This window comes from Dromiciops gliroides, chromosome 2 (assembly GCF_019393635.1).
Source record: "Dromiciops gliroides isolate mDroGli1 chromosome 2, mDroGli1.pri, whole genome shotgun sequence".
Taxonomy (NCBI): Eukaryota; Metazoa; Chordata; class Mammalia; order Microbiotheria; family Microbiotheriidae; genus Dromiciops; species Dromiciops gliroides.
The window spans coordinates 500,021,578-500,039,459 of record NC_057862.1 but is presented as its reverse complement, the minus strand read 5'-3'; the positions used below and the strand labels follow the sequence as shown (position 1 = coordinate 500,039,459).

Below are 17,882 nucleotides of genomic sequence, written 5' to 3'. Positions count from 1 at the left end.
TCTCATACATTTGGAGATGATTATAGTTTGGGCTGAGCCTTTGGTAAGCCAGAAGCTAATATGATTTGAGTGACCCCTAACCTTTGGTTTTGCTCTGGGTCATCTTTGAAGAAGTTGCCTGGGGTGTAGAGTGATGGTGGTGCTAACATCTAGAGTGATCTAGGTGATCCCAGGTACTCAGTCAGGATTGAATCCATAGACCCAATTGTTCCATTGGGTCCCAGACATTGTTTTAATCTTGGAGCTGTGCAATTTCCCTGACCTTTTAAAAAGTCCAGGAGTCTAAGAATCAGTAGAGACCAGATTAGACCTCTAAGGGACACTCTGGACTGGAATATGTTACTTAAGTGTTTCATTACCCAGAAAGCATGGTCAGGTGGAAAAGAGAGTAATAGACTTGGAGTCAGGAGGCTTGGGTTCAAATCCTGTCTGCCATTTACTGTGTGAACATGGGTAAATCATTTAAACTCCAGGAGTCTCAGTTTCCTTCTCTATAATATGGGGATGATAATATTATTGTTACCACCTACTTTGCAGGGTTGTAAGGAAAGCACATTTAGACACGTGACCTAAGATGATGACTATTATTTTTGTCTTAGAATTCACCTTCCTTCCTTCATTCTGAGTCAAAACTAGACTGGGCTGATAGAAGTGGAATAGAGAGGTAACTGACACACTCTCTCTTGTTATAAAATCATTTACTGTCTTTGATGGGCTAACTTTCCTTACAAGAGAATGTAGCACAGCATGGTGGGTAGAGCACTGAACATAGTGTCAGAAAGACCTTGGGTTTGAATCCTATCTCAGATACCTACTAGCTGTATGACCATGGTTGAAATGCTTAATCTCTCTCAGCCTGTTTCTTCATTTGCAAAATGGAGATAGTAATATCTGTAGGGCTTATATCACCATGAAATAATGTACATAAATACAAATGAGATTTATTCATGGTACATATGGCACTTTATATACCTTCAAGTGCTATAGAAAGGCCAGTTTTTGTATTATTATCTCATTTCCCAGGATCCAATTATAGCTGAATATTTTAATCCTGAAAATTCAAATTTCTAAGAGTTAAAAGATGAAATTAATTTATTAACCTTGATGATTTCTATTGCAGGGAAGCAAAAAAGGATGGCCCTTAAAAATGTTTGGCTTTTTTTTCAGACCGAAAGTCAAAGGTATGTTATGTAGGTGGTAAAGAATTGGACTGTATTGGACTTATTTCCCTATTAATTTAGTGATATGTAAAAGTGAATTAGAATGTTGTTTGAGACACGATGATATAATGATGATATGGTGATGATATAAATAACTATAAATGATTTAGTTATTGTTCAGTTCAGATTTCATCTCCTGAAACACAGTTACTATATTCATTCAGTCTTTCCCTGTATTCAACAAGTGTTGGTTAAATCCATCAGGCAACATTCTAGGTGATAGGGGAGATACAGAATGAAATCTAGATGTTATTTTTGCCCTCAAGTACCTTACAGACACTGAGGTCCACAAAATCATAGAATGTCAGAGTTTGGAAGCTTTGAGGTCATTTAGCCAGCACCCTCATGTTATAGAGGAGGGTACTGAGGCCCAGACTGGTTAAGTGATCTGTTCAAGGCCACACATGTAGTAATTAAATGTGCTCAGGATTTGAACCTAAAAAGTCTAGTTCCAAATCCTTTGGTGTTTCCAAGTGAGGACATATATTTAAAGGGATTTCCAAATATTAATCTCCTATATAAATGCCATTTGTTAGTATCATCATTATCATCATTTCTATTTGTTCTGGGCACATTGTAGGTGCTTAATAGATGCTTGTTGATTGATTAATTGAAGAGGCAGCATGTAAGTTGGGATTCTTAAGAATGGGAAAGATTTTTAACAGAAGGAGACATTGAGGGGGTGGGCCTCTTCTATTCATGAGAGGGAGCATGGCCAGAAAGATGAAAACTGGATAGGATAATATGAGATTGGGGAAATTGAACAGTTTTATTTGAATGTTTAAAAGGGAATTCTAAAAGACTGAAAAGAAACTTGGAGTCAGATTGTGGAATGTCTTGAATTCTGGGCTAAAAAGTTTATTTGGAAGCAGTAGAGAGTAATTGAAGATGTTTGAATAAGACTCATATATTCTATATGAAATCTTTCCTGATCCCTCTAGCTGCTTCTCAAAAATTTACTTTATATCCATGAAATAGATATAGAGAAATACATAGCTCTCTTTCTCTTTATCTATTTGTATCTGTCTTTCTGCATCTATCTACCTATCAATCTATGCATGCATTCACCCATCTACCCACCCGCCATCCTTCCTTCCTTCCTTCCTTCCTTCCTTCCTTCCTTCCTTCCTTCCTTCCTTCCTTCCTTCCTTCCTTCCTTCCTTCCTTCCTTCCTTCCTTCCTTCCTTCCTTCCTTCCTTCCATCCATCCATCCATCTATCTCTAAGGCAGTGTAGCAGAGTGGACAGAATGCTGGACTCAGAGCCAGAAAGAGTCAAGTTCCATCTCTAATACATACTGGATGTGTGGCCCAGAGCAAATCTCTTAACTTCTCAGTGCTCTTAACAACTTTTTATTTTTATTTTTAGAATGGGGTTGCCCATTTTATTTTTTTTAATTTACATTAAATTTTTATTTTACTTTTTTCTCAATTACATGTAAACAAACATTTTCAGCATTCTTTTAAAAAAATTTACTTCCATAATTTCTCCTTCCCTTTATTCCTTTCCCTTCCTTGAGAAGGCAAGAAATTTGATATATATTATGCATGTGCAGCCATACAAAACAATTCTGTATTAGCCATGTTGCAAAAGATAATACAGACTAAAAAAACCCCCAAGAATAATAAAGCCAAAAAAGTATGCTTCAATCTGCATTCAGATTCTATCAGTTCTTTCACTGGAGGTTGACAGCATTTTTCATCATGAGTCCTTTAGAATTGTCTTCCATCATTGTATTGCTGGGAATAGCTAAGTCATCCACAGTTGATGACATCATACAGTATTGCTGTTACTATATACAATGGTCTTCTGATTCTCATTTCACTTTGCATCAGTTCACAAAATTCTTCCCAGGTTTTTCTGAGAGCTTCCTGCCCATTATTTCATATAGCACAATAGTATTCTATCACAATCATCTACCACAACTTGTCCAGCCATTTCTCAAATGATGAGTATTCCCTCAATATTTAATTCTTTGCCATCACAAAAAGTGCTGTTATAAATATTTTTGCATATGTAGGTCCCTTTCCTTTTTCTTTGATCTCTTTGGGGGTACAGATCTATTAGTGGTATTGCTGGATCAAAAGGTATATACAGTTTTCAGCCCTTTGGGCATAGTTCCAAATTGTTTTCCAGAATTTAGGCAGCTTTTTATAAGTTGAAGAGGTATTGACCTAGATTTGTAGAGAAAGTTCTTCACCAGGAGCTCCCTACATGAAGAAATAATAGGTCCAGTCTCTCTCTGTTTTATATATATATATATATATATATATATATATATATATATATATATATATTTATATTTAAGTACAAGGTATCTCTTCTGAGAGACTGTAAGCTTCTTGAGGTCAGGAACGTTCATTTTTTTTGTCTTTGTATTTCCAGTGCCTAACAGAGTACCTGGCACATCAAAGGCACTTAATAAATGCTTGTTGATTAATTGACTCTCACCTTTTCCCTTAACTTAATGTATTTGCAGCAAGTTAATAACCCTTGACTGATTGATTGACTTGGTAACTACCTGAGTATGGGTGGTGAGGAAGAGGGAAGAATCAAATATGACTTCAAAGTTGCAGCCTGGATGACTGGGAAAATTGAATTGCCATCAAGAGAAACAGGACATTGGGAGGAGGGGCAGGTTGTGGATATGTTGAGTGGTATGTGCCAGCAGAACATATAGGGAGAGAAGTCTAGCTTGCAGTTGGTCTAGAGGCCTATGGAAGAGGCCAGGGCTGGATATATGGGTTGAAGTGTCATTTTTATGGAAGTGATCATTGATGCCACAGTAGTGGCCAAGGTCACTAAGTGACTGAATGTATAGAAAGTAAAATATCTAGTCAAACCTTTCATTTTATAGATGAATCAGGGGTTCAAAGTGAGGAAATGGCTTCTCCAAGGACACATATCTATTTACCAATACCTTTTTTTAAAAAGTTACTGTGTTTTTTGTTTTGAACTTGTATGCATGCGTCAATATATTCCCCTATAGTCTAAGGATCTGTGAATGTCTAGATAAATACAGACAAACTGATAGCACATCTACATTCCTGTGTTGATTAATAGATTAGGTCTTTGTCAGTATCTTTTGCATGTTGATTATAATATTGTCCTAAGAATGCAATTTGTCTTTTTATAATGAGGTCATTAAGCTGCAAACCTGTGGAAGACTGCCTGTTGACAGCCTGGGCCTATAGTACACTGTATGAATTGTAGCACCACAGTGAAAAAAGGCCAGATAGTTAGACTTTCCTTCTTTTGGTCAACAAACATTTGTTGACTGTCTTTCATGTGCAAGGCACTGGCATTCTCTTTCATTAGAAGGCCAAGGGTGAAAAAGAGGATTCCTCTAAAGGAATAATAGTTGAATAAAAGTGAGAGAGGACATTTCAGCATAGGGGACATTTGTGGAAATGGCGCAGCCCGGAGAGCACAGGGTGTGTTTCAAAACCTAAAGAAGTTATTCACTTTGACCAAAGCCTTGGGAATTACATGGCCAAGTCAAATTCCAAGAAGGAGTTTAAAGAACCATTGCAATGGATCTCCTTCTGCTCCTTATTGCCCTTCTAATACACTGAAGTATGTTCAACGTCTTAAAAGAAAATAGGAAACTCCTAAATAGAGAAGACAGAGGTGAAAATTGACTCTGGGGAAATGATGTTAGGGTCTGCAGCACTTCTCACCTTAGTTTTGGGTGAAAAATCACCTATGAAGGGTGATGAACTAAATCAGAATCCCTCTGGATTCATGGGTATTTCAGACTTCAGTCTTTAACTTTTCTTCCTACTCTCGATTCTTTTTTTCCTACTTTAAATTCTTAACCTCCTAGGATCTTTATGCATTCTTCAGGCTCTAGTCTATGCCTGGAATGACTGGGGATTTGACTGTTCATTAACACTCTACTTGGAAGGCTGTAACTGATTTTCCATTTGTCATGATGGTGTAGCTGGGAACACTTATATCCTTTCATCCTCATAGCCCCTAACAAGAATATTGGAGAAATAAAAATGAAGCCACTTTGATGGCGAGGGAAGTTGATCAAATAATTTCCTAACCAGTATAATAACCTTAAAGCCGTGATCTAGGAAGCTTGTCACCCTATGTGAGCAGAATCACATTTCAGCTCCACAGCACCATCTAGTGATGCAGAGAATGAGTCTATTGGTACCAAACAAGCTGTAGCAGTGGATTAATAGAATATCAGGGCAAGAAAGGACCTTAGAGGTCACCTGATCTAACTAGCCCCATCACTTTATACCTGGGGAAGCTGGGGTCCAGAGAAAGAATGATTTCCTCAGTGTCACACAGTTAACTATTGGCAGCACTAAGACTACAACCATTTTTCCTTTGAATCTCTTTTCATTGTTCATTCCATTGTGCCACTCTGCCCTGGTGGAACACTTCTTGGATACTTCAGAAGATCTTTGATTTCCACGTTAGAGCAAAGTACCTCAGTCAGCTAACTTTTGTGAGAAACAAAATCTTCTATCAGCACTTTAAATATACACATATATTTAAAAAGTAAAAATACTATAACAGAATTCCATTGTAAAGAGTCTCATTCTTCACAGGGCTGGAAAGCTTTTGAGAGAAATTATTATTTTCTATTATATGATTAACAAATTATTGAATTAGGATAGAGGGTTTTTCATCTCTATTTCCTCATTGAGGGACCAGCCCCTATAAATCAGTCTCTGAACGATATTGCTCATAGATGAGACTGCCCATACTGGGAACATGCTCCTCAGTCTTGAGAAGGCCCCCCCCATATGGAAACCTTACTTTGTTTATAGTATAAGATTCTGATCTAGGTGAATTCTAGCCCCAAAGCATTAATCCCATGTCCTGGGTCCCCTCCATTGAAGTTTAGGGTAACCCAGCTCATGAGGGAGAAAACCAATCAGAGTGGTCTGGGTAGAGATGGAATCCTTTGTCTAGATTGCTGGAGGCAAAGGAGTCTTATGATCAAGCCATGTTCTCAGCAGGAGGACTGAAAGCTTTCAGCTCACCTCCTCATATGAAAGTCCACCCCCTTATTAATTGTCTACCAATCAGGGTTGATTTTCACCTGTCAGGAGCACCCTCTTTTCTGAAAGTATATTAAGGTGTTCAGTATCTCCATTAGGTGTCTTTGGTTATGGAGAGACCACTGACCATCAATTTATTGATGATCAGCTATCATAATTAATAAATTGATTATTAATTACTCAGAAACTCTGTTTCTGGGGCTTTTCATTGTCTCACTTTGAGGTTATCTGGTCCTACCCTCTTATATCAAATATAGAAACAAAACAAATCAAAAAAGGCCCACAGAGGTTAAAATTCATACTATTACCTTCCTTCAAAATCCATGGATATGGCTGCCCCTTTAAATTGAACGCTATCTTGTTTTCCACTCTGACTTTTCCTGAGCTTTGAGAATGATCTGGTTGCCCTTTGAGTAAGAAAATCCCACAGTCTCATATCCAAGAAGTATAATTTCAGCTTGCTAGGTCTCTGAGCAGCATTTCAGTTATAAAGAACCATGTGAAGTAATGAATTTTTTTTCTGTTGAAATGTATAACCCCAATTGACCACATGACCTCTGAAATGCTATAATGATCATGAGAATAACAGCAATAACATTTATGTAATACATTGTGATTATAAAGTGTTTTACCTTTACCTAAGTTAACCCAACTGATCAAGTTCCAAACTGATTTTTCACAACAACCCTATGAGAGAGTACAAATATTATAATAAGGGAGGCAGTGTGGTATAGGAGTCAGAGCTCTGGGTTCAAATCCCATCTCTGATGCATGCTACCTGTGTAACCTTAGACAGCTTACTTCCCTTCCTTAGGCCTGAGTTTGACTATAAAATAGTGGGTTTGGACTACATGACTTCTGAAGTACTTTCATTTACAAGGAAGCCAAATTTCAGAGAAGTGAGGTAACTTGCCCAAGAGCACACAGCTATATGGAGTGTGGGGGTGGGGGAGGTAGGATTATAATTAGACTGTAACCCAGGCCTTCTGATTCCCAGGCCAGAACTTTTCCCACTGTACTACTTAGTTTTAAACCCAGGTTTAAAGTACAGGGTTCTTTCCTTTATATTCATTCAAAAGACTTTAAAATTCTTGATTTTTTTTACCAATCATAGAAAATTCCTCAAAAATGACTTCTGATGTTTCAGGTGCAATTTGTCAGGGAAAATAAGGCATTTTAAGATTCCATCCTTCAGTTGTAGTGAGTTGTTCTGCTGACTAAGAGGAATTTTTTTTTCTCCTGTCTTATTTAGCATTATGTATGTTGGGGATGAACATAGAGAAAGAAAAAAGAAAAAAAAATAGAACCAATTTGTTCCTAGCCAGGAAGCAAGTCCATTGTTTTTATTGTGTTTTTCAACTTCTTCCTCCTTGTTCCATTGTGATGGTGGCTACGGTGACTAGGGAAATTAGGATCCTAGGCAGAATTGTAAGGAGGGTAGAGAGAGATCTGAGCTTTTCCTAAGGGTGACAAATTTAGAGGATGCTGACTGCACTTGTAGCCAAGCCCTTTAAGTAGACTAGAAACAGCAGCGGTTACTTCCAAGTTAGCAAGAATAATCAGTTAAACTAGAAAACTCTGAAAGTGTGGGTTGTCCAAACTCTTGTGCACTTGTTCCAGGTGCAACACTTTCTAGTTATGGCTCTTGATAAGAGGACTTAAAGATGAGAAAAATGAAGCAACAAGAAAAAAGTGAGGTACTTGAGGTTATATAAATAGGAAGAAACAGCTAGAATTCAAATTCAAGTTTTCTGACTCCGATTTTGGGGATTTTTTGTCACTGGTTAATGGATGGCACACATAGGGCAAAGGTGAGGTTAGACAGATGAGGTGACGTGATGTCCTGTGGCCTGTGTGTTTCCATCCTTTTCACCAACGTGCTTTTCTCTTCCTGCACAAGTGCAAATAAGTCTTTCCATTCTGTTTCTGTTCCCTGTGGAGTCACGAGGCTGAGCATCAGATAGCACCATGAGCTCTCAGAGGAGCCCTAACACCAACATAGTGTCCTTTGTCTACCTTCATGTCTTGTTATTCTTCTCATTTATTTATCTTTTTGCTCTGATTTCAGCCAGACTGAGAACCCAGGGAGTGGTGAAAGGAAAGATGTGTTTTCAACAGCTTTTGCAATTTCAAATCCATTTGGTGTTCTGAGGCCTGGATGGGAGACTGTCACTCAGGGAACCAGTTGTTAACTCTTCGTGCCCAAAAGGCAGTGAGAGGCCTGTTGTAACCAGTGAAGCATTCACATAATGAGCCTGACTTCCTTTTTGATTCTAGTTCAAAAAGCACATCATGGCTTTGTTGTTCTTTCCTAAATGCTGTCTATTTTGACAGCCTCCTCTGACATGCAGAAGCAGCCTACTCCAAGCAAAATTAATTATAATGTTCTCGAGTTCTCCTTTTCCTTCTGTCTTTCTGTGAAGTTACAGTGATGGGCCCAAGTCACGTTGTGCCCATTTTCTTTGATGTCCCTTGACAGCCTTTATCAAGGTTGCCTGAGGCATAATTGTGAAGCAGATGGATTTTGTGCCTAGTCACATAATCACAGAATCATATAGCTTGTAAAGAGCCTCAGAGGTAGAAATCCTTTCAGCAATATCTTTGACCAATCATTATCCAAAGTCCCCTTGAAGACTTTTTGGTGAGCTCACTACCTCATGAGGCAGCCCATTTTGCCTTTGAGCATTTGTAATTGTTAGGGGGCTGTAATCTCTCTTAAAACTATACTATGACTTTTGGGACACCCTATATTTTTTCAATGTGGTCCAAAGCACTGGGTAGGTGGCCCAAAGTGGAAATAGCTTTTCTATTTGCCAGCTGTGTGACCTTGAGCAAGTTGACTTTGCCTCTCAGTCTCCTCATTTATAAAACAATGGGGTTGAGCCTAGATAATCATTTTAAAGTTTCATTCTAGCCCTAAATCTTCTCATACAATAAAGTACAGGGAGGCAGGTTTTGACCCTACATAAATAGAAACTTCTTAACATTGAAGCTTGTCCAACAATGGAATAAACTGTGACAGCTCAAAGGAATGAATTTCCAGTCCCTGTAAATGCTCATTCAGAACAGCTAGCATAAAGAAAAGCTGCTTTATCATCTACTTTGACCATTGTAGGTGCCCTTTCCTTCTGAACCTCCCTTTTACTGTCAAGGGTGCCATCATTCAGTTTGTTTGCTGCTGTTTGTTCAATCTTGTCCGACTGTGACTCCATTTGGGGTTTTCTTGGCAGAGATAGTGGAGTGGTTAGCCATTTCCTTCTCCAGCTCATTTTACAGAGGAGGAAACTGAGGCAAGCAGGGTTAAGCAACTTATTCAGGGTCACACAGCTAGTGTCTGAGGCTGGATTTAACATGAAGATGAGTCTTCCTGATTGCAAGTCCAGTGCTTTATCCACTGTACCATCTGACTGCCCTATCATTCAATTACCCAGGTTTGAAAACTCAGTGTCATCTTCAATTCCTCTCTGTCCCACTCCACATATCTAGTCACTCACCAAATTATTTTGATTTTTTCCTACATCTCTTGCATTTATCTCCTTCCATACATGGCCACTACTCAAGTTAAGGTCCTCATCACTTACTTTTTGGAATATTGCGATAGCTTTCTAATTGTTCTTCCTGCCTCATGTCACTCTATTCCAAGTCATCATTTACACAGCGACTAAAGTGATTTTCCTAAATCATGGAGCTGACCATGTCACCTTCCTAACTACCCCAATGGCTTTCTATTACCTCTCATTCCAAATATAAAGACATTTGCTTTTTCACAAACTTTATCCTTTCACCCTTTATAGTCTTTTTTTTTTTTTTTTGCATGGGGCAGTGAGGGTTAAATGACTTGCCCAGGGTCACACAGCTAGTAAGTGCCAAGTGTCTGATACCAGATTTGAATTCAGGTCCTCCTGAATCCAGGGCCAGTGCTTTATCCACTGAGCCACCTAGCTGCCCCACCCCCTTTATAGTCTTAATATTTTTTTCCTTTCCACATATTCTACAATTCATCCATGCCAGCCTGCTTCCTGTTCCTTGCACATGACATCCCATCTCTCCTTTTTGTGTTTCTGCACTGAATGCTTCCCATGCCTAGAATACTCTTCCTCCTGACTTCCAACTCTTAGAATTCCTGGCTTCCTCTAAAACTCAGCTTAAGGGCCACCTCCTCCAAGAGGCCTTTCTTGGTCCCCCAGCTGCAAATGCCCAACCCATCTAAGGTTTCCTTCCATTTATTCTCTCCCATTAGAAAAAAATCTGCTTGAGAGCAGGGGCCATTTTGTTTTGTTTTGTTTTTTGTAGCCCCAGAACTTAGTACAGTGCTCAGCACTTGTAAGCACTTGATACATTTTTGATTGATTGATTTCTATCTCCTTTAGTAGACTGTGTAGGATCCTGAGTTTAATGAAATCAGCTCTGTGAAATCTGCAAACAGAAGCACCTCATGATTCATAGGGAATTCCTTTTCTGCTTTAATTCTAGATATGCTATGCTCTGTGACGCTGTTCAACACCCTTGGTGAGCCCATGTCTCTATTTTATACTTTTATTGTTCTTAATCATAAGAGGATTGTTAAAATCATCTTTAAGGCTGCAGCTATCTCAAGATCACCTCATATGGTCTAAATATGTTAGTGAAGAAGAACCTTTAAAGGCTGCACTTTGTTCTCCCAAGTCAAATATTTTTTATAGTCACTGAATTCAGTTGTAAATTGTATCCTCTACATCAGAGACAGCAAACATGCATCCAGCTGCCTGTAATACCACTATGCAGCCTGAACTAGATTAAAGTGAAATTGGGAAATATTTAACAAAATAAATAAAAATATGTAATAAAATTTAGATAATTTGAATATGTGGTTTTCTAAGTCAATATGCAGCCCAAAGTTATCTTTTGTATGGTTTAATGGCCTCCATTTCTATTTGAGTTTGGCATCACTGCTCTATAGGTCATGCAGTGGATAGAGTACAGGGCCTGGAGGCAGGAAGACTCATCTTCCTGAGTTCAAATCTGGCCCCAGACACTTTTTAGCTTACTAGGCAAGTCACTTAACCCTGTTTGCTTTAGTTTCCTCATATGTAAAATGAGCTGGAGAAGGACAAGACAAACCACTCCAGTATCTTTGCCAAGAAAACCCCAAATGGGGTCATGAAGAGAAGGACCTGACTGAAATGACTGTTCAACAACAACAACCATACTCTAGATCATTCAACTCAACTCTGAAGGTTTTGGTCAGCTACAGAAAAATTCTGTAGGCAACTGTGATAATCAGAAGTAAGGTCTTTTTCTTTATCCAGGTATCATTTTTAACTATCAATGATTTTGCAGTAGGTCAGTTGGGAGATGTTATCATTTCAAGAAGTGTTTTTTGATCTTTCTCATTTTCCTAATTTGGTATTGATTCTAATTTAATCTTTTCTGGGCCTCAGTTTCCTTGTTGGCAAATGAAGAGTTTGGACAAGATAAGGTCCTTTCAGCTCTAAAATAATTGATTATTCTATGAAATTTCTTCTTTAAGAGATTATTTATAATATATAGAAAAGAGCCTTTTGAGTAACCTTTGCTTTTTTTCATTCATAGTCATGAATCATATTTTCCAATAGATATTTGGTTTTCACTTGTTCCCATTTTCACATTGATGTCATTAAGTATAGACATTTATGTTGACTTTACAGACTCTTGTCAGTTCTATATGCCTTTTTTAGGGTGACTCATGCTTATAATGAGCATTTTAAATTAGGGCCACTCATTGCAATAATTAGAATGAGGTATCTCTCTGAGAGTTTGAAAAATATTAAATATGAGAAGACCTGATTGACTTCTTCACTTTTCAATTCCCCTGGAGGCAAATGCTTCTTCAAGTGAGCATTTTTTGTGGTTGTCCACAACATGCACCTGAAAAAATCAAAGGAGAAAATTCCCTTACAACTTATATATCAAAAAGATTTATTCAAGGATATTCCAACCGGCTGGAGATGGGAAGAAAGTATTGGACTATCATATCTACATTCAAAGGAGAATGGTGGTATGGCAGCTTCCTTTTGATGGCTTCCCAACTTTCCCTTTTGTATAGGGAAAAATCCCATCTCTGACATGTGTAAAGAGATGCTCCCTCTTTTTGGTGGCTCCAGAATGTGATTGGTGTGGTACGAGGTGCCATTTATTACTTTTACTTCTTGTATGTCTTCATTTGCATTAAGGAGATGCCATTGACTGAGCATTCTTTCTTTCTTTCTTTTTTTTTTTTTGCAGAGCAATGAGGGTTGTGACTTGCCAAGGGTCACACAGCTAGTAAATGTCAAGTGTCTGAGGCCAAATTTGAAGTCAGGTCCTCCTGAATCCAGGGCTGATGCTTTATCCACTGCACCACCCTTACTTTCACTTCTATATCTAGTTTTCGGGCTCTTTGGAGTATAATAATTGGTTGAAGCACATGCGAATACGGGATTAGAATATTTCCTCATATCCTCAAAGTTGGTTAACAAGGGGAATAAGGAAGATCATATCTATAATCCCACATGGTACAAGGGTCATTTGGGCCCAAATAGACAGCTATTTATGAAATTAGAATTGGGGAAGTGGAAAAACTTTGTTGGCTTGTCTTAGGGGAGAAAACAAAGGAAAGCAATAAGCTATTACAACTCCATAGACCTACAGGATATTAGCCAATTCTAAATTGCTTGTTCAGTGCCAGGATGATAGTCTTGCATTGGTCTCTCAGCATGAGGATCAAAAGTCTCATGGAGGTACTTGTTTTCATTCCTTTCCCTACAGATTCTGTATATTCAAACTGATTCAGATTCTGTTGAGAAAGGGGAATAGACTTCTATTTTATAAGATACCAACAAAGGGGAAAGATCTTAATTATGATTAGTGTATCTAAATGTGTATATGCATGTGTACATCTCATAGCAAGCAGTTCACATATATTAGAGGAATGATAGCATTGGCAAATGCAAATTCTAAGAAACAAATATATCCTCGTATACAAGTCAGATACTATGAGATGAATTATGACAGTCATAGTTTAGTGGACCGTATAACACACTGCGTTGAAAAATGACCAAATGTCTCATGTGTTTCTTCTTGTCTTTGGAAGCCCAATGAAACCCACTTTTCTATCTTATTTTTTTGCCTTTCCAATGAGAACCTTTAAAATATTCTTCTATTCAATTGCACCTTCTTTATATCTTCTGATTTCATTCATAGGGAGAATATCGATATCAATACAGTTCACTTCCTTCAGTAGTAGATCAACTGCTTGGTAATTGGACAATGATCTCACATTTAGTGTACTGAAAGTTAGATGAATGCTTATTAATGGACTAGTTGATTTTTAGAATCCTCTGCCTTCTTTTCCATCACTATGGTACTATCACTGGAAAGGAATGGGAATGGACTGCCCAGGGCAGAGGGTCATTTTTAATTTGTCTTTTGTTTTGTGAGTTGCCATGACCAAATAATTCACTCCCTTGTGTCTAACTGGAATGGAGTCCTTCTATCCTTAGCTAAACTGGTCCTTGGAAAGCAGACAAATTCTGTCACTAAGATTGTTCTTGAAGTCTTTCCAGAGAGCTAGAATATCCCAGGGCTTGTCCTCTACTGTCGTTGCCTTTGAAAACCCAGTGTCTCCCATATGGCACAGTGAGGCATTAAAGTAGGGCAGCTGTGGAGGAAGAAAGGTTTAGGGTAGAATAGAATAATTGTTTCATGTAGTGAGTGACATACTTGTGTAACTTAGTATCTCTAGAAACAACTAGGTAGAGCATTGGGGAGAGTGCTGGACTCAGAGCCAGAAGTGTGGGCTTTTAGTCCTGCTTCAGACACTTGTTAGCTCTATGACCCTGGGCAAAGTCATTCAACCATACTCAGCCCGTTTCCTCATCTGTCAAATGAAGCAGTTGGACTCACTGTACTCTGAGGTCTTTTCTTCCTTTAAAGCTATGATCCTATGACCTGTGATAGAAGAGGAAAAATACAGAGATAGAATGAAGGGTTTGATGAGTTCTATTTGTTGTTGTTCAGTTGTATTTAACTCTTCATGACTTCATTTTTTTTTTTTGGCAAAGATATGAGGTAGTTTGCCATTTCCTTCTTCAGCTCATTTTATAGATGAGGAAGCTGAAACAAACAGGGTGAAGTGACTTGCCTAGGGTCACACATCTAGAAAGTATTTGAGGCCAGATTTGAGCTCAGGTCTTCCCGACTCCAGCCCTGGCATGGTATGCACTGTGCCACCTAGCTTCCATGTTAAGTTCTTTAATCATTTAAAAAAGGTTTTTTTTTGAGGCAGCATATTACACAGAAAGAGCACTAGTTCTGTAATCAGGGGACCTGGGTTCAAAGCCCATCTCTATGTACTACCTTTGGACAAATCAATTTACTTCTTTCAGCCTCAGTTTCCTTATAAAATGAGGGGGTTGGACTTGATGGCCTCTGAATTCCCTTTCAACTCTAAGATCAACCTATCTGTATATTCTCTTGCTGAAGGTGAGGGATCCTTTTAATTTATTGAGAGGCAGTATTATCTCTAATCTGTGTAGATTTGGCCTCAGTACACCTAGATTTAAATTCCAATTCTTCACTTATGACCTGTATGACTTTGCATGTGACAGGCAGCTGGTTGCTCAGTGGATAGAGTTCTGAGCCTGCAGTCAGGAAGACCTGAGTTCAAATCCAGCCTCACACACTTACTAGCTGTGTGATCGTGGGCAAGTCACTTAACCTTTGTCTGCCTTTGTTTCCTCAACTGTAAAATGAGGATCATAATGACACCTTCCTCCCAGGGTTGTTGTTGTCAGGATAAAATGGCATAGTATTTGTAAAATACTTGTAAAATTATGTGCTGGGCACATAAAAGGTGTGATTATTCCTTTCCCTTCCTTTTGGACAAGTCATCTAGTCTCTCTAAGCCTCAGTTTCCTCATCCATAAAATAATGGTCCAGTAGATAATTTCTAAATTCCCTTCCAGGTCTAATTCTTGCTTCTAGAATTTCCAAACTAATTATGCCTTAAGCCAAAATATAGAATTTGTTGCCTCAAATTTCTACATGATGTCTTAATTCATAACAAGCAGCTGTTGTGTATTGTGGCAGTCAGAAACCTAAGTAAAAATGAAAATCCATGTCTTAAGCCTAGTGTTGAATACTTTCCTCCTAGAATGTGCAAAGTATGGTATATTTTCAAATGTCCAATTGGCATAATCCGTGATGGCCACAAAGCAGGACTTTTTTTGACCTCATTCAGCTGTTGCTGTTCAGGCAGGTTCTTGGCGCCCCCCCTGATAAAATCTTATTCTAATCAAAATCTGCCTCATCTTGAAACTCTTGGTTCCTATTCCCTTCTACTTGCTCCAATTTTAAAATTCTCCCAGCTGCTCCTGTGAGAGGTTTAATCTTTCCAATCAACTCTTCTAACCACTTCTTAAATTTCTTCCTTCAGTGACTGTGAGCTCCCCCAGCTGCTCTTGCCCATCTTGTTCTTTTTGCATGCCAGAAAGTCTAGCCTTCAGAAGACTTTGAGTCTCTTTATTTTGCTTTTGAGTGCAGTTTAAATGCAAATACTTATTAGCTAAAATATTTTAAAGTATGCTGACTGTGTCAAGGAGAATTTTGTCATGCATACAACTTGGGAATATGCAGGTCCAAGAGAACAATTTTTTTCTATTTTAATGTCTCTGTATATGTAGAAATACAAGCATATATATGCTTCAATACTTCAAGGATGAACAACTTTATTAGTGTGGTGAAAAGGGTGAGGATTCGTAGTGTACTGTAGATTTAGGGCTTTCTGAAAAATCATTATAATGAATTCCCAATTAATTTCTAATTATTTAATTATCATGTTTACTTAGGCTAACCTACATCTGCATAGGTGTTACTAACTTTTACAAGTCAGCTATTGTGTATTGTGTCAGAGACATGAACAAAAATGAAACTCCTTTTCTGACTTTTATTTGATAGTAACACTGCAGGATGATTGAAACTCCCTGGCCCACAGGACCAAGGATGGTTAAAATTAAGATAGATTTCCAGGCAAAATAGTATCAGACCAAATCTAATATGATGAATCTAATAGGGATAAATATAAAGTTCAACGCTGGAGTTCAAAAATCAACCTCACAAGAAGAAAATGGGGGCAGTGTAGCTAGAAAAAGAAAAAAAAGTTTGGGAGATTTATTGGACTGTAAGCTCAATATGGGTCAACAGCAACATGTTCTGTGACATAATCTGATAATAGGTTGGTTGAAATGGCTACAGATTCCTTCTAACCTTGAGGGGAGAATCCATGATTCTGATAAAATTGTACTCAGTCCCTACCCTCAAAGATCTTAAGTATGGTGAGAGAGATGGCTGCACATATAACTATTTGTGCATAATCAATGAATATGAGATTTATCAAAAAGACTTGAGTGTTTAGAAAAGGAAAAAATTTCTGATTCCTTCTTATATAGAAATAATTCTTCCCTTCTGTGAACTCTCCTACCATTTTGTTTCTGCCATACTCTTTAGGGTCATCCATTGGATTATAGTTTTTTTGTGGACTCATTTTCTTTCTCTCTGACAGATTATAAAGTCTCTTAGGGAGGACAGGGATCTTGTTTCACTCCTCTGTTCATTCTAAGCTCTTAGCACAATGTCCTGAAACATACAGTAGTGTTTGTTGAAGCAAGTTAACCCTAGGCACACATATTTCTCTAATTATATGCATTCATTCAACAAAATTTCTTGAGTACCCAGGGCACCAGGGATATAAAAATATGTACAACACAAATCTAGCTTTCAAGGAGTTTATAAACTAATAGGACAGATAGATACATGTGGACATAATTAATTTATAAGGGTAGTAGAGAATAGTAATGAAAGCTAACATTGATCTGGAACTTTAAGGTTTGCAAAACATCTTATATACACAATTTCATTGATAACCTTGTAAGATAAGGCCTATTGGTATTATTATCCTTGGTTTACAGATAAGAAAATTCTGCAGCACAGAGAGAATAAGCAATTTGCCTGTGGTAACATATATTGTAAGTATCTGAGGCAGGATTGAACGAACCCATGTTCCTTCTATCTCAAAGCCTAACCCTTTTTCTACTATCTTGATATAAAGTCATAATCATGGGACCAAAGGAGGGGAGAAAGAAATTGGGGGTGATCATCAGAGATGAGGCAGGAAAGGGAGGGGAAGATATAAGTTGTTCTTGCTTCTTGCTCAGTTCCATTTGGAGAAACTTTCTCAGGCTTTAATTATGGGAGCTACCGAAGAGCTTGGACAGAAATGTTTATATTCTAACCTCAGCCCAGAGCCCATTATTATGTATATAGATGGCTCTGATACACATAAAAAACCAAAAATGTCTCCATTAGCAGGCTCCCTGCTCCCAGCACCAAAGTGCCATTTTCTGCATTTAATATAAACTATTATGTTCATTATTTATATTCATAAATCACACTTATTTTTATTTATTTTTTATCATATCTCCAGGTCTAATATAAACTACTATATATTTGGACCAAGTGTCATTTTTTTGGGTTCTTTCTCTTCCCACTTTTCTTTTCTTTCTTTCTTTCTTTCTTTTTTTTTTTTAGTGAGGCAATTGGGGTTAAGTGACTTGCCCAGAGTCACACAGCTAGTAAGTGTTAAG

The 17,882-nt window shown here is 38.0% G+C and overlaps 1 protein-coding gene across 1 annotated transcript in view; it reads left to right on the top strand.

The window, feature by feature from the left end:
- DCDC2C (doublecortin domain containing 2C) overlaps positions 1 to 17,882 on the top strand; it is a 240,992-nt gene that overhangs the window by 157,135 nt on the left and 65,975 nt on the right. The window contains exon 11 of the mRNA XM_043981022.1: positions 1,121 to 1,197. Coding sequence (XP_043836957.1) covers positions 1,121 to 1,197 — 77 coding nt within the window. The remainder of the gene's footprint in view (positions 1 to 1,120; positions 1,198 to 17,882) is intronic.